This window comes from Oncorhynchus clarkii, chromosome 27 (assembly GCF_045791955.1).
Source record: "Oncorhynchus clarkii lewisi isolate Uvic-CL-2024 chromosome 27, UVic_Ocla_1.0, whole genome shotgun sequence".
NCBI classification, from domain to species: Eukaryota; Metazoa; Chordata; class Actinopteri; order Salmoniformes; family Salmonidae; genus Oncorhynchus; species Oncorhynchus clarkii.
In genome coordinates this window covers 39,576,932-39,594,724 of record NC_092173.1, presented here as the reverse complement: position 1 = coordinate 39,594,724, position 17,793 = coordinate 39,576,932, and the positions used below count along the sequence as shown (strand labels likewise).

The 17,793-nt window shown below is 48.7% G+C and overlaps 1 protein-coding gene across 1 annotated transcript in view; it reads right to left on the bottom strand.

The window, feature by feature from the left end:
* Nucleotides 1-17,793, bottom strand: part of LOC139386056 (1-phosphatidylinositol 4,5-bisphosphate phosphodiesterase eta-1-like) — a 66,210-nt gene that overhangs the window by 40,962 nt on the left and 7,455 nt on the right. The window contains exons 3-6 of the mRNA XM_071131470.1: nucleotides 15,870-15,963; nucleotides 12,901-13,104; nucleotides 12,460-12,580; nucleotides 7,224-7,395 (exon numbers count right to left, since the gene is read on the bottom strand). Of these exons, the coding sequence (XP_070987571.1) occupies nucleotides 7,224-7,395; nucleotides 12,460-12,580; nucleotides 12,901-13,104; nucleotides 15,870-15,963 (591 nt within the window). The remainder of the gene's footprint in view (nucleotides 1-7,223; nucleotides 7,396-12,459; nucleotides 12,581-12,900; nucleotides 13,105-15,869; nucleotides 15,964-17,793) is intronic.

The following is a 17,793-nucleotide window of genomic DNA, read 5'->3' as shown; positions in this document are numbered from 1 at the left end:
CAAAGGTTCCTTGGTGCCTTTGACCACACCAGTCTCTCCCCTCCCACCTCCTTTCATCTCCTCCTTTTTCCTCTTCGGAATAACACCTTCCTCCACCCACCTAGTCGATTACCCTTCCCCAATATACTCTCCTCATCCACTAGCATAACCTGACTAGGCCCAGCCTCATCTACACCACCTTCTCTAGCCTGACTAGGGTCAGCCTCAACTACACCATCAACACTGGCATGACTAGGCCCAGCCTCTGCTGTCTGCGTCTCATTGTCCCCTGCACCTTGACCTCGATTTCCCCCACTGGCGCTTGTACCCTCACCTTGTCTACGGCCTTTATGTGGGCACGCAAAGCTCGTATGCCCCAAATCCCCACACTCAAAACACCATAGACTATCTGTGCTGGAAAACCTTGTGTAGAGCCCCTCCCCGTGCCTCACTTTAAATGCACATTTAACTGTTGCTCGTTGTTATTCAGAAGCATGAACACTTGCCTCTGGAACGAAACAACACGCTTATCGACCTCTGCCTGAAAACCTGCCGACAGTACACAAAACCCACTAGCAAACCAACCAAAACGACTCAGCTTTTTCCTGATTTGATCATCCGTAATAAATGGAGGCAAATTTGTAACTACCACCCTTGTCGAAGGGGTTGAAAGAGGTGAAATTGGCACCAACACACCCCTTACAATTATTCCACAAGCAATTAGCCTACCGACCAAATTAGCCCTTTTCATGAACACAACCACAGCTTGGTTCATTCTGGAAGCGGAATGTATAAATTCAGCTCCTACCTGTTCACCGACTGCAAGCAGAACCTCATCCACCTTAACTCCATTCTCAGGAACACACCTGAATCCATGACGTATCGACAGCGTCTCCCTCGCTCTAGGCTGAGAAGCCATCGCGCACACCACACCTTCCAAACCCCAGGAAACTAAAACTCTGTCCTCTTCCACCCATACTCTGAAAAACCCTGTGGATACCGCTAAAACAAATAGAGCATTAACCCTCCAGCATATAAGAGAGGGAGAGAAGGGGAGAGAGAGACTGAGAAAGAGTTATAGAGGGAGAGAGAGAGGGAGAGAGAAAGAGAGAGTGAGATAAGGGGAGAGAGAAAGTGAGAGAAAGGGGAGATAGAGAGGGAGAGCGAGAGGGAGAGGGAGAGAGAGCGGGAGAGAGATAGAGAGAGAAAGAGAGATAGATAGAGAACAATAAGTTCCTTTGAGTCCAGCAGAGAGGCATCCCTCTCAGTGTCAATAATGTCCTCCTTCACACCACTACCACACTCACCCTTTCTCTCTCTCTCTCTCTCTCTGTCTCTCAGCCCTCTTCTCCCTCTCACGCTCTCTCTCTCTCTCAGCCCTCTTCTCCCTCTCACGCTCTCTCTCTCTCTCAATTCAATTCAATTCAATTCAAAGGCTTTATTGGCATGGGAAACGTGTTAACATTGCCAAAGCAAGTGAGGTAGATAATATATAAAGTGAATATATAAAGTGAAATAAACAATAAAAATTAACAGTAAACATCACACATACAGAAGTTTCAAAACAATAAAGACATAACAAATGTCATATTATTATACAGTGCCTTGCGAAAGTATTCGGCCCCCTTGAACTTTGCGACCTTTTGCCACATTTCAGGCTTCAAACATAAAATATAAAACTGTATTTTTTTGTGAAGAATCAACAACAAGTGGGACACAGTCATGAAGTGGAACGACATTTATTGGATATTTCAAACTTTTTTAACAAATCAAAAACTGAAAAATTGGGCGTGCAAAATTATTCAGCCCCTTTACTTTCAGTGCAGCAAACTCTCTCCAGAAGTGAGGATCTCTGAATGATCCAATGTTGACCTAAATAACTAATGATGATAAATACAATCCACCTGTGTGTAATCAAGTCTCCGTATAAATGCACCTGCACTGTGATAGTCTCAGAGGTCCGTTAAAAGCGCAGAGAGCATCATGAAGAACAAGGAACACACCAGGCAGGTCCGAGATACTGTTGTGAAGAAGTTTAAAGCCGGATTTGGATACAAAAAGATTTCCCAAGCTTTAAACATCCCAAGGAGCACTGTGCAAGCAATAATATTGAAATGGAAGGAGTATCAGACCACTGCAAATCTACCAAGACCTGGCCGTCCCTCTAACCATTCAGCTCATACAAGGAGAAGACTGATCAGAGATGCTGCCAAGAGGCCCATGATCACTCTGGATGAACTGCAGAGATCTACAGCTGAGGTGGGAGACTCTGTCCATAGGACAACAATCAGTCGTATATTGCACAAATCTGGCCTTTATGGAAGAGTGGCAAGAAGAAAGCCATTTCTTAAAGATATCCATAAAAAGTGTTGTTTAAAGTTTGCCACAAGCCACCTGGGAGACACACCAAACATGTGGAAGAAGGTGCTCTGGTCAGATGAAACCAAAATTGAACTTTTTGGCAACAATGCAAAACGTTATGTTTGGCGTAAAAGCAACACAGCTGAACACAGCTGAACACACCATCCCCACTGTCAAACACTATAGCATCATGGTTTGGGCCTGCTTTGTTTCAGCAGGGACAGGGAAGATGGTTAAAATTGATGGGAAGATGGATGGAGCCAAATACAGGACCATTCTGGAAGAAAACCTGATGGAGTCTGCAAAAGACCTGAGACTGGGACGGAGATTTGTCTTCCAACAAGACAATGATCCAAAGCATAAAGCAAAATCTACAATGGAATGGTTCAAAAATAAACATATCCAGGTGTTAGAATGGCCAAGTCAAAGTCCAGACCTGAATCCAATCGAATCTGTGGAAAGAACTGAAAACTGCTGTTCACAAATGCTCTCCATCCAACCTCACTGAGCTCGAGCTGTTTTGCAAGGAAGAATGGGAAAAAATGTCAGTCTCTCGATGTGCAAAACTGATAGAGACATACCCCAAGCGACTTACAGCTGTAATCGCAGCAAAAGGTGGCGCTACAAAGTATTAACTTAAGGGGGCTGAATAATTTTGCACGCCCAATTTTTCAGTTTTTGATTTGTTAAAAAAGTTTGAAATATCCAATAAATGTCGTTCCACTTCATGATTGTGTCCCACTTATTGTTGATTCGTCACAAAAAAATACAGTTTTATATCTTTATGTTTGATGCCTGAAATGTGGCAAAAGGTCGCAAAGTTCAAGGGGGGCGAATACTTTCGCAAGGCACTGTATATATACAGTCTCTCTCTTAGTCCTCTTCTCCCTCTCACGCTCTCTCTCTCAGCCCTCATCTCCCTCTCTCTCTCTCTCTCAGCCCTCTTCTCCCTCTCACGCTCTCCCTCTCTCTCTCTCAGCCCTCTTCTCCCTCTCTCTCTTTCTCTCAGCCCTCTTCTCTCTCTCTCTCTCTCTCTCTCTCTCTCTCTCTCAGCCCTCATCTCTCACCCTCTCTCTCTGTCTCATCCTTCTTCTCCCTCTCACCCTTTCTCTCTCACCCCAGTGGGTGGTAAAGGGAGGACAACAGCTCTGTTGGGAGGAAAGGAGGGATGGATGGAGGGAGTGAGTCAGACAAGGTGAACCCTCCTGTGTAGAGAGACCTGGGTGGCTGTGGACAAGGTTTTTTAATGTTTAATCACATAGTGTACCAGGAGTGTGAAGGTGAACGGAAAGGCTCTGGAGCAACGAACCACCCTTGCTGTCTATGTCTGGCGGGTTCCCCTCTTTCCACTGGGATTCTCTGCCTCTAACCCTATTACAGGGGCTGAGTCACAAGCTTACTGGTGCTCTTTCATGCCGTACCTAGGAGGGGTGTGTCACTTGAGTGGGTTGAGTCACTGACGTGATCATCCTGTCCGGGTTGGCGCCCCCCTCGGGTTGGCCCTGTCCGGGGGTATCATCGGATGGGGCCACAGTGTCTCCTGACCCCTCCTGTCTCAGCCTCCAGTATTTTTGCTGCAATAGTTTATGTGTCAGGGGGCTAGGGACAGTCTGTTATATCTGGAGTACTTCTCCTGTCTTATCCGGTGTGAATTTAAGTATGCTCTCTCTAATTCTCTCTATTTTTCACTCTTTCTCTCTTTCTTTCTCTCTCCCGGAGGACTTGAGCCCTAGGACCATGCCTCAGGACTACCTGGCCTGATGACTCCTTGCTGTCCCCAGTCCACCTGGTCGTGCTGTTGCTCCACTTTCAACTGTTCTGCCAGACCTGTTCACCGGACGTGCTACCTGTCCCAGACCTGCTGTTTTCAACTCTCTAGAGACAGCAGGAGCGGTAGAGATACTCTGAATGATCGGCTATGAAAAAGCCAACTGACATTTACTCCTGATGTGCTGACCTGTTGCACCATCGACAACTACTGTGATTATTATTATTTGACCCTGCTGGTCATTTATGAACATTTGAACATCTTGGCCATCTTCTGTTATAATCTCCACCCGGCACAGCCAGAAGAGGACTGGCCACCCCACATAGCCTGGTTCCTCTCTAGGTTTCTTCCTAGGTTCTGGCCTTTCTAGGGAGTTTTTCCTAGCCACCGTGATTCTACACCTGCATTGCTTGCTGTTTGGGGTTTTAGGCTGGGTTTCTGTACAGCACTTTGAGATGTCAGCTGATGTACGAAGGGCTATATAAATACATTTGATTTGATTTGATTAATACTAGAAGAGTCCGATAACTGTGTGTGTGTGTGTGTGTGTGTGTGTGTGTGTGTGTGTGTGTGTGTGTGTGTGTGTGTGTGTGTGTGTGTGTGTGTGTGTGTGTGTGTGCGTGCGTGCGTGTGTGCGTGCATGCGGTTCTATGGGATCCAATTTAGGAAGCACTTGCAGAAGCGCAACAGAGACTAGGTGCTTCGGAGAGGGGAGTGTGTACGTGTCAGTATCAATGTCCTCCTTTGGAGGTCCTGCTGAGAACTACTTTACCCCAATACCCTTACTAAAGAAGACATCTCTGGAACCACACAGACATGTGGGCAATACACCAATATAGTGAACTTTTGGTCAAAGGATCATGCAGAAAAATCTAATACATTACAGTATTTGCTCATATTACCCAATTCAGCCTCTCTCTCTCTCTCTCTCTCTCTCTCTCTCTCTCTCTCTCTCTCTCTCTCTCTCTCTCTCTCTCTCTCTCTCTCCTCTCTCTCTCTCTCTGCCTCTGCCTCTCTCTCTCTCTCTCTGCCTCTGCCTCTCTCTCTCTCTGCCTCTCTCTCTCTCTCTCTCTCTCTCTGCCTCTCTCTCTCTCTCTCTCTCTCTATCTCTCTCTCTCTCTCTCTCTCTCTCTCTCTCTCCCTCTCTCTCTCTCTCTCTGCCTCTCTCTCTCTGTCCCTCTCTGTCATTAGTTGATGTTCCACAGTGTGTGAGTGTATGTGTGGGTACTGAACATGTTTCCCACTGTGCCGGGATAGATGAATAACAGATGCATGGTGAGTCTCTCCAAGCTCTGGTTGGTTGGTTACTCTGTCCTAGGATGTCTGTGTGTGTGTGTGTGTGTGTGTGTGTGTGTGTGTGTGTGTGTGTGTGTGTGTGTGTGTGTGTGTGTAGTGTGTGTGTGGTGTGTGTGTGTGTGTGTGGTGTGTGTGGTGTGTGTGTGTGTGTGTGTGTGTGTGTGTGTGTGTGTGTAGTGTGTGTGTGGTGTGTGTGTGTGTGTGTGTGGTGTGTGTGGTGTGTGTGTGTGTGTGTGTGTGTGTGTGTGTGTGTGGTGTGTGTGGTGTGTGGTGTGTGTGTGTGTGTGTGTGTGTGTGTGTGTAGTGTGTGTGTGGTGTGTGTGTGTGTGTGTGGTGTGTGTGGTGTGTGTGTGTGTGTGTGTGTGTGTGTGGTGTGTGTGGTGTGTGTGGTGTGTGGTGTTCTCCCACCATGACTAATACAGTGGCGGCCTACTTTCCCTCCCTTTCTTCTTCTCGTTTATTTCATATGTTTTTTTTCTTCATTTACTCTCCTTCAAACGCAGTCTCTCCCCACTCCCTCTCTCCCACTCCCTCTCTCCCACTCCCTCTCTCCCCACTCCCTCTCTCCCACTCCCTCTCTCCCACTCCCTCTCTCCCCACTCCCACTCCCTCTCTCCCTCTCCCCCTCTCTCCACTCCCTCTCTCCCTCTCCCCCTCTCTCCACTCCCTCTCTCCCTCTCTCCCCACTCCCACTCCCTCTCTCCCTCTCTCCCACTCTCCCCACTCCCCCTCCCTCTCTCACCACTCCCTCTCCCTCTCTCCCCACTCCCCCTCCCTCTCTTTCCACTCCCTCTCCCTCTCTCCCCACTCCCCCTTCCTCTCTCTCCACTCCCTCTCCCTCTCCCCCTCCCTCTCTCTCCACTCTCTCTCTCCCTCTCCCTCTCTCCCCCTCCCTCTCTCTCCACTCTCTCTCTCCCTCTCTCCCCCTCCCTCTCTCTCCACTCCCCCTCCCTCTCTCTCCACTCCCTATCCCTCTCTCTCCACTCCCTTTCCCTCTCTCTCCACTCCCTCTCCCTCTCTCTCCACTCCCTCTCCCTCTCTCTCCACTCCCTCTCCCTCTCTCCACTCCCTCTCCCTCTCTCTCCACTCCCTCTCCCCCTCACTCCATCTCCCTCTCTCCCTCACTCCCTCTCCAATCCCTCTCCCTCTCTCTCCACTCCCTCTCTCCCCCTCCCTCTCTCCCCCTACCTCTCCCTTTCTCCCCCTCCCTCTCTCTCCACTCCCCCTCCCTCTCTCCCACTCCCTCTCTCCCCCTCCCTCTCTCCCCACTCCCTCTCCCTCTCTCTCCACTCCCTCTCCCCCTCCCTCTCTCTCCACTCTCTCTCTCCCTCTCTCCCCCTCCCTCTCTCTCCACTCTCTCTCTCCCTCTCCCTCTCTCCCCCTCCCTCTCTCTCCACTCTCTCTCTCCCTCTCCCCCCCTCCCTCTCTCTCCACTCCCCCTCCCTCTCTCTCCACTCCCTCTCCCTCTCTCTCCACTCCCTCTCCCTCTCTCTCCACTCCCTCTCCCTCTCTCTCCACTCCATCTCCCTCTCTCTCCACTCCCTCTCCCTCGCTCTCCACTCCCTCTCCCTCTCGCTCCACTCCCTCTCCCTCTCTCCTTCACTCCCTCTCCACTCCCTCTCCCTCTCTCGACACTCCCTCTCTCCCCTCCCTCTCTCTCCACTCCCTCTCCCTCTCTCTCCACTCCCTCTCTCCCTCTCCCTCTCTCTCCTCTGGTTTTGAAAGCATATAAAAAAAATATGTCTAAATCTTTGTCGGACAATTACTGTAGCCGAAGGTCGGTCGGTCGGGGTCTCTCTCTCTCTCTCTCTCTCTCTACCTTGATGAGTATCTTCCCCTGTAGAGAGTGGGGGCTGGGTAGCTGTATAGAGTCTCTGCGGAGGGCCTCTCCCAGGTCCAGCTTGTCTCCCAGGATCTCTCTGAGGTGCTGGGCTATCTTCTTCTGTTGTTGGATGCTACAATGGTTCTCTATGGACAGGATCACTGGGTACCTGGGGGAAGGGAGAGACATGGAGTTACAATGACTAGAATGGATATCTCCGTGAGTAGCAGAGTTCTATGATACTGGATGTGGACGGCTCTTGCAGCCATATTGCTCTTCACAATACACGTCAAGGACTGTAAATGTCCAGCCTCATCTACACCAACCCTGTATTACAGTTTTATATACAACAAATTGACTCAGACTTTTTTTTACATATTTAGCCACCCTAAACATAAATCCTTTCAAACCACACTCTCCCCACAATCTCCGACAGAATAGCCTTGACAAAAGCCCAAGAAACACAACAGAAATTAAACCAAATATTTTCAGTGTGTGTGTGTTTGTTCATTTAGAGGTGAAATTACTTGCGTTCAGACAGCAGCTCAGCTCAAATGTCAAACCTGTCAGACTGACAGCTCTCCCAGAGGGCTCTGAGCCCTTCACTGACCTCTCCTCGCCTGTCTCCTTACTCGCACCCGCACGCACGCACACACACACGCACGCACGCACACACACACACACACACGCACACACACACACACACACACACACACACACACACATACACACACACACACACACACACACACACGCTCAAATACACACACAAACACACACGCTCAAATACACACAGACACCCAGAGACAGACATGCACACACAGGACTATCTCCTCTCTCTCTCCCAGGTGTATTGGTAAATGAGGTGTGTACTTTGCGTGTGATGTGTAACCGTGCAGACGCTCTTTTCTCCCATCACAGGCAAAGAGCCTCATTCGTCATAACAGGTGGCGTTGATGATAAAAATATGGAGAATAAAATAAATAAAACTGAGAGAAAGAGTGAGGAATCTGTCACTGTATCATTTCATCAAAGTGTCAAAATAACTCTGTTGCGTCCACTATCCATGCTCTCCCATTAGGAGTAAATACTAATTTAACAGCTAATGGCACAACAACGAGACATTCTCCTCTCCTCTTTCACCGGTTGTGTTGATGGAGCCTCCTGTCACTCTGAATCCTCTCCTCTCATGACCAACTCACCTGGCTGCCTCCTCTGTAACAGGTTGTGTTGCTGGAGCCTCCTGTCACTCTGAATCCTCTCCTCTCATGACCAACTCACCTGGCTGCCTCCTCTGTAACTGGTTGTGTTGATGGAGCCTCCTGTCACTCTGAATCCTCTCCTCTCATGACCAACTCACCTGGCTGCCTCCTCTTTAACTGGTTGTGTTGATGGAGCCTCCTGTCACTCTGAATCCTCTCCTCTCATGACCAACTCACCTGGCTGCCTCCTCTGTAACTGGTTGTGTTGATGGAGCCTCCTGTCACTCTGAATCCTCTCCTCTCATGACCAACTCACCTGGCTGCCTCCTCTTTCACCGGTTGTGTTGATGGAGCCTCCTGTCACTCTGAATCCTCTCCTCTCATGACCAACTCACCTGGCTGCCTCCTCTGTAACTGGTTGTGTTGATGGAGCCTCCTGTCACTCTGAATCCTCTCCTCTCATGACCAACTCGCTACTGTATGTAGCCTCGCTACTTTTATAGCCTCGCTACTGTATATAGCCTCTCTACTGTATATAGCCTCTCTACTGTATATAGCCTCGCTACTGTATGTAGCCTCGCTACTTTTATAGCCTCGCTACTGTATATAGCCTCTCTACTGTATATAGCCTCGCTACTGTATGTAGCCTCGCTACTTTTATAGCCTCGCTACTGTATATAGCCTCTCTACTGTATATAGCCTCTCTACTGTATATAGCCTCGCTACTGTATGTAGCCTCACTACTTTTATAGCCTCGCTACTGTATATAGCCTCTCTACTGTATATAGCCTCGCTACTGTATGTAGCCTCGCTACTTTTATAGCCTCGCTACTGTATATAGCCTCGCTACTGTATATAGCCTCTCTACTGTATATAGCCTCGCTACTGTATGTAGCCTCGCTACTTTTATAGCCTCGCTACAGTATATAGCCTCGCTACTGTATATAGCCTCTCTACTGTATATAGCCTCACTACTGTATATAACCTCTCTACTGTATATAGCCTCTCTACTGTATATAGCCTCACTACTGTATATAGCCTCTCTACTGTATATAGCCTCTCTACTGTATGTAGCCTCGCTACTGTATATAACCTCTCTACTGTATATAGCCTCGCTACTGTATGTAGCCTCGCTACTTTTATAGCCTCGCTACTGTATATAGCCTCACTACTGTATATAACCTCTCTACTGTATGTAGCCTCTCTACTGTATATAGCCTCTCTACTGTATATAGCCTCTCTACTGTATATAGCCTCACTACTGTATATAACCTCTCTACTGTATGTAGCCTCTCTACTGTATATAGCCTCTCTACTGTATATAGCCTCTCTACTGTATATAGCCTCTCTACTGTATATAGCCTCACTACTGTATATAGCCTCACTACTGTATATAACCTCTCTACTGTATGTAGCCTCACTACTGTATATAACCTCTCTACTGTATATAGCCTCACTACTTTTATAGCCTGTCTTTTTACTGTTGTTTTATTTCTTTACTTACCTATTGTTCACCTAATACCTTTTATACACTATTGGTTAGAGCCTGTAAGTAAGCATTTCACTGTTAAGGTCTACTACACCTGTTGTATTCGGCGCACGTGACAAATAAACTTTGATTTGATTTGAGTGTACTGGAGCTACTGAAAGGTCCTCAGTGACTCTTACTGTCATTTACTTTCATGAGCTAAACAGTTGGTTGAGTGTGTCTCTGCATGTACATATATACTGTATGGGTGTGTGATAGAGAAACAATGGTTGCAAACTGGCAGCCCTTGTGACTTGAACATTATCTGTGGAGACAGTGCGAAGTGGAGTATGCATGGTTGTCACATTGTTTCAGTAACCAACAGAGATTAACAATAAGCATTCAGAGACAGAGAGATAGATAGACAGAGAGACAGAAACAGACAGACAGAGAGACAGAAACAGACAGAGACAATGAGAGAGACAGAGACAGAGAGAGAGAGACAGAGAGATACAGAGAGAGAGCTACAGAGAGAGCTAGAGAGAGAGAGAGATGGCTCTGTTCACAAACACAAACACACCCCACAGAGCCCCAGGACAGCAACACAATTAGACCCACGAAAATCATGAGAAAACAAAAAGATAATTACTTGACACAAACTATAACGGACTACAAAGAGAAGTAGAGCCTCAAGCTGCACAGTGACACGAGCCTACCAGGTGAGCTAAATCACTTCTATGCTCGCTTTGAGGCAAGCAACACTGAAGCATGCATGAGAGCATCAGCTGTTCCAGATGACTGTGTGATCATGCTCTCCGTAGCCGATGTGAGTAAGACCTTTAAACAGGTCAACATTTACAAGACCGAAGGGCCAGACGGATTATCAGGACGTGTACTCCGAGCATGCGCTAACCAACTGGCAAGTGTCTTCACTGACATGTTCAACCTGATACACAGATGATGCAATCTTTATTGCACTCCACACAACCCTGTCCCACCTGAACAAAAGGAACACCTATGTGAGAATGCTATTAATTGACTACAGCTCAGCGTTCAACACCATAGTGCCCTCCAAAGCTCATCAATAACCTAAGGACCCTGGGACTAAACACCTCCCTCTGCAACTGGATCCTGGACTTCCTGACGGGCCGCCCCCAGGTGGTAAGGGTAGGTAACAACACATCTGCCACGCTGATCCTCAACACGGGGGCCCCTCGGGGTGCGCGCTTAGCCCCCTCCTGTACTTCCTGTTCACCCATGACTGCAAGGCCAAGCAGAACTCCAACACCAACACCAACAGTGGCCTGATCACCGACAATGATGAGACAGCCTATAGGGAGGAGGTCAGAGACCTGGCCATGTGGTGCCAGAACAACAACCTCTCCCTCAATGTGATCAAGACAACAGAGATGATTGTGGACTACAGGAAAAGGGGGACCGAGCACACCCCCATTCTCATCGACGGGGCTGTAGAGGAGCGGGTTGAGAGCTTCAAGTTCCTTGGTGTCTACATCAAACAAACCAAGACAGTCGTAAATAGGGCATGACAACGCCTCTTCCCCCTCAGGAGACTGAAAAGTCTTGGGTCTTCAGATCCTCAAAAAGTTATACAGCTACACCATCGAGAGCATCACCACCTGATGCAGCATCTGCTCGGCCTCTGACCTTACAGAGGGTAGTGCGTACGGCCCAGTACATCACTGGGGCCAAGCTTCCTGCCATGCAGGACCTCTATACCAGGCGGTGTCAGAGGAAGGCACTAAAAATTGCCAAAGACTCAAGCCACCCAAGTCATAGACTGTTTTCTCTGCTACCCCATGGCAAGCTGTACCGGAGCGCCGAGAGAGAGAGAGAGAGAGAGAGACAGAGAGAGAGACAGAGAGAGAGACAGAGAGAGAGAGACAGAGAGATAGAGAGAGAGAGAGAGAGAGAGAGAGAGAGAGAGAGAGAGAGAGAGAGACAGAGAGAGAGAGAGAGAGAGAGAGAGACAGACAGACAGACAGACAGACAGACAGACAGACAGACAGACAGACAGACACTGTGTCTCAGAGCAGATGTTTCAGTAATAGAGGATAATACCAGGTATCCCTGTGTGCCTCTAATGAACACAAATCCTGCTGTTTTTCATTTAGAAAAGTTAACTTTGTTGAAAGTACTGTTGCATAATGTTGAAATGGAAAGTTTCTCTGAATAAACTGTGTGAGAAGAGCTACTTTAACTCTAATTGGTTGCATATCAGAGAGAAGGGGACAGATGAACATGTGCTCTGGGGAACACCATCTCCTTACAATGAAGAATCGTCCTGTTCTGAAAACACCCAGGAGAGCCTCCCAGACCACCCGGCTAGAATATACAAACAACAAACAACAGGTGTGTCTGTGTGTGTGTGTGTGTGTGTGTGTGTGTGTGTGTGGAGGGAAGGATGAGGGATCTCAGAAACTACCATATTTAAACACACACACACACAGACTCACACACACAGACTCACACACACAGACTCTCTCTCACACACACACACACACACACACACACACAGAGAGTTGAGGGATAGTGGTGTATTCACTGGTTGCTGATGAAGGCGTATTTGTCGATGGTCTCTATAACAGACTTGAAGGTGATCTTGGAGGTCAGAGTGTAACCATGCTGAACCATGGGCTCTCCATCAGGACCATCCCAACAGTCCACTACAGATAGACAGAGACGTGGAGAGATCGGGATAGTGAGAGAGAGAGAGAGAGAGAGAGAGAGAGAGAGAGAGAGAGAGAGAGAGAGAGAGAGAGAGAGAGAGAGAGAGAGAGAGAGAGAGAGAGAGGGAGGGAGGGAGGGAGGGAGGGATATGAGAGAGGGAGAGGGATATGAGAGAGGGAGAGGGAGAGGGAGAGGGAGGGAGGGATATGAGAGAGGGACTGTTGTGAGAAGGAGTGAGTGCGTGTGCATATATCAGCATGTGTGTGTGTGTGTGTGTGTGTGTGTGTGTGTGTGTGTGTGTGTGTACTGCCCTCACCCTCCACACAGCGGCAGCCAGCCTGTAGTACCCAGGCGTACATGTCTGTCTTGGAGTGAGACAGCAGCTGGTCTCCCGTCAGGTAGGTGTTATGAGACGAGGAGATGTAGTAGCTACTCAGAGGCTGATCCATGTCCTGGTTCACCTCATGGTGTTCAGGGTTAAACACATCACACGTGGGGCTGCGCATGAAACTGGTGAAACCTGGAGACAGACAGACAGACAGACAGACAGACAGACAGACAGACAGACAGACATGGTAGAAAAGCTGTATTCATTTTACTAACATCCTCATAACAATTATTTCTCTCTGTCACCCAGAGGTTGGTCCTCCTTGGCCCTCCTTGGCCCTTGGCCCTCCTTGGCTTTCTGTGAGCGCTAGATTAATCCAATCCAATTTAACTGAATAGAACACATGAGCATTTGGGAGGAACAAGGTTATTCAATTGACTTACGGCAGCACTGCATTGGTTAAAGCTGCGATACATAGAATAACTAGTATAATATAAAGAGGCATAACTTTAATAGCAGACCACCCATTACAGAAACATCAGAGGAGAAAACCCAGACAGGCACAGGGCTTTGATGAGCCTTAACGAGCTTTTAGTGATGGGATGTAATACTTTAATGCACACTGATTCTCAGAATTTGCTGACTGAAGAGGGAAAGGAGGAGGGTATTAACTGGGGGAGGCATCCACCTCCTCTCTCCCTCCTCCACCTCTCCTCCTCCACCTCTCCTCCTCCTCCACATCTCCCCTTCCTCCTCTCTCCTTCCTCCTCCACCTCTCCATCTCTCTCCTTCCTCCTCCACCTCTCCTCTTCCTCCTCCACCTCTCCCCTTCCTCCTCTCTCCTTCCTCCTCCACCTCTCCTCCTCCTCCTCCTCCTCCATCTCTCCTCTTCCTACTCCACCTGTCCTCTTCCTCATTCACCTCTCCTCTTCCTCCTCCATCTCTCCTCTTCCTCCTCCATCTCTCCCCTTCCTCCTCCACTGCTCCCTTCCTCCGCCTCTCTCTCCTTCCTCATCCCCCTCTCATCTCCCTCCTCCATCTCTCCTCTCCCTCTCCACCTCTCCTCTTCCTCATCCACCTCTCCTCTTCCTCATCAAACTCTCCTCTTCCTCATCCACCTCTCCTCTTCCTCCTCAAACTCTCCTCTTCCTCACCCGCCTCTCCCCTTCCTCCTCCACCTATCCTCTTCCTCATCCACCTCTCTCCTTCCTCATCTCCCCTTCCTCCTCCACCTATCCTCTTCCTCCTCTCCCCTTCCTCCCCCACCTCTCTCTCCCCTTCCTCATCCATCTCTCTTCTTCCTCCTCCACCTCTCCCCTTCCTCCTCCACCTCTCTTTCCTCTTCCTCTTCCTCCTCCACCTCTCCCCTTCCTCCTCCACCTTTCCCCTTCCTCCTCCATCTCTCCCCTTCCTCCTCCATCTCTCTCTCCTCTTCCACCTCCACCTCTCTCTCCTCTTCCACCTCCACCTCTCTCTCCTCTTCCTCATCCAACTCTCCCCTTCCTCCTCCATCTCTCCCCTTCCTCATCCACCTCTCTCTCCTCTTCCTCATCAACCTCTCCCCTTCTTCATCTTCCTCTTCATTCCTCCTCCACCTCTCTGCTTCCTCCTCCACTGCTCCCTCCCTCTGCCTCTCTCCTTCCTCCTCGGTCTTTCTCCTTCCCCCTCCATCTCTCCTCTTCCTCTCCCCTTCCTCCTCCACCTCTCCTCTTCTTCCTCCACCTCTCTCCTTCCTCCTCCACCTCTCCTCTTCCTCCTGTCCCCTTCCTTCTCCACCTCTTCCCTCTTCCTCCAACTCTCCACCTCCTCCTCCACCTCTCCTCTTCCTCCTTCACCTCTGCCCTTCCTTCTCCACCTCTTCCCTCTTCCTCCAACTCTCCACCTCCTCCTCCACCTCTCCTCTTCCTCCTCTCCCCTTCCTTCTCCACCTCTTCCCTCTTCCTCCAACTCTCCACCTCCTCCTCTCCTCTTCATCTATAACCTCTCCCCTTCCTCCACCTCTCCCCTTCCTCCTTCACCTGTTTCCTTACCCAATCACCCTGCTCATTACTGAAACCATCCTACCTACTCCATCGTACCTTCTCCACCTCCTCCTCTCTGCCCCATCCCAAACACACAGCAATCTCAGACACGCAGCGATCTCAGACACGCAGCGATCTCAGACACGCAGCGATCTCAGACACGCAGCGATCTCAGACACGCAGCGATCTCAGACACGCAGCGATCTCAGACACGCAGCGTTCTCAGACACGCAGCGTTCTCAGACACGCAGCGTTCTCAGACACGCAGCGATCTCAGACACGCAGCGATCTCAGACACGCAGCGATCTCAGACACGCAGCGATCTCAGACACGCAGCGATCTCAGACACAGTGGATCTCAGACACGCAGCGATCTCAGACACAGCGATCTCAGACACGCAGCGATCTCGGACACGCAGCGATCTCGGATACGCAGCGATCTCAGACACGCAGCAATCTGGGACACGCAGCGATCTCAGACACGCAGCGATCTCAGACACATAGCGTTCTCAGACACGCAGCGTTCTCAGACACAGCGATCTCAGACACGCAGCGATCTCAGACACAGCAATCTCAGACACGCAGCGATCTCAGACACGCAGCGATCTCGGATACGCAGCGATATCAGACACGCAGCGATCTCAGACACACAGCGATCTCAGACACGCAGCGATCTCAGACACGCAGCGATCTCTGTCTTTGAGACGATCTCTGCCTTTGAGCTCTACATGTGGTGTAATTTATCTAAAGCCCCAAAAACTGTTTAACCATCTCACATTCGTGTATGATCTCTAAGTCTTCAACCCTTTATAGAATTAACAGCCCAGAGGCAGGCAGGCAGAGAGAGAGAGAGAGAGAGAGAGAGAGAGAGAGGAGAGAGAGAGAAAGAGAGAGTGTAGAGGTTAAAGTGGAGGGAGAGGGTAACAGAGGGGCTTACCCTCAATTCCCAGAATGCCTTTCTGTTTGTTCTCTTCAGACAGCTCAAACTTTTCAATGACATCCAGACAGTACTCTGTAGTCACATTCACCATCTGAGGAGAGAGAGACACACACTGTCAGAACACAATCACACTCACACACACAGACACACTCAGATACACACATATACACACAGATACACACATACAAACAGACACACACATCTTTTCATGAGACAGACACTATCAGACAAACCAAGCCACAATCTGACAATCAATATAGACTCCTGAGAGACCTCTGTCAAAATGCTCACAGTATTGATGTCTGGACTCACTTTGAGTACTGGAGTCTAGACTGAGGCAATAAGGTGGACTTCAGGGCATAAGCTGGATGACCATAACTCTGACAATACCAAATTGCCTCAGGGAGGGGGGGAGGAGATAGAAACAGAGAGGGGGGGATAGAGAGAGCGAGAGAGGGACAGACAGACAGACAGACAGACAGACAGACAGACAGACAGACAGACAGACAGACAGGGGGAGAGAGGGGGGAGAGAGAGGGACAAGGCAAGAAGGGAGACAAGGCATTCTCTGAGAGACAAGGCAAGAAGGGCATTCTATACCATCAAAAGGAACATAAATATCAACATACCAATTAGGATCTGGCTAAAAATACTTGAATCAGTCATAGAGCCCATTGCCCTTTACGGTTGTGAGATCTGGGGTCCGCTCACCAACCAAGACTTCACAAAATGGGACAAACACCAAATTGAGACTCTGCATGCAGAATTCTGCAACGTGTACAACGTAGAACACCAAATAATGCATGCAGAGCAGAATTAGGCCGATACCCACTAATTATCAAAATCCAGAAAAGAGCTGTTAAATTCTACAACCACCTAAAAGGAAGTGATTCCCAAACCTTCCATAACAAAGCCATCACCTACAGAGAGATGAAAGTGGAGAAGAGTCCCCTAAGCAAGCTGGTCCTGGGGCTCTGTTCACAAACACAAACACACCCCACAGAGCCCCAGGACACCAGCACAATTAGACCCAACCAAATCACGAGAAAACTAAAAGATAATTACTTGACATATTGGAAATAATTAACAAAAAAACTGAGCAAACTAGAATGCTATTTGGCCCTAAACAGAGAGTACACAGTGGCAGAATACCTGACCACTGTGACTGACCCAAACTTAAGGAAAGCTTTGACTATGTACAGACTCAGTGAGCATAGCCTTGCTATTGAGAAAGGCCGCCATAGCCTGTCTTCTATTGAGAGCCAGGTCTGCCTATGTGCTCACTGCCCACAAAATGAGGTGGAAACTGAGCTGCACTTCCTAACCTCCTGCCCAATGTATGACCATATTAGAGAGACATATTTCCCTCAGATTACACAGATCCACAAAGAATTCGAAAGCAAATCCAATTTTGATAAACTCCCATATCTACTGGGTTGCCACAAGAAAAGGTCAACCAGTGAAGAACAAACACCATTGTAAATACAACCATATCAGGCCAACATAGACATACAAAAAACCTAGATGACCCACCCTAGTCACTATCACGCTCCAACCAACATAGAGAATAAACAGCTTACTATGGTCAGGGCGTGACAATATTTGTAATATTTATTTCTCGCACGGAATAGAATAGGTCAACTTTTGTACTATGGGGGATAGGTGATTGATATAGGCTAGTGCTTTTGCTGTTCGTTAGACATACTCATCTTGTTGGCTGACGAAAAGTAAATGAGGGCAGTTCTTCCAATATCTTCAATATGCACCTCGGAATTGGATAATGAAGTGAAAAGTTGCGTCCCCAATGTGTCTCTCTTCACGTGTAGTCTGTGAGAAAGACCCGATCATGTGATGAGAGCCATGTGTGTGAGAGGTGCTTTGGATCGCTCAGCACTCAGGGAAAAGGGCACAACGGCCACTG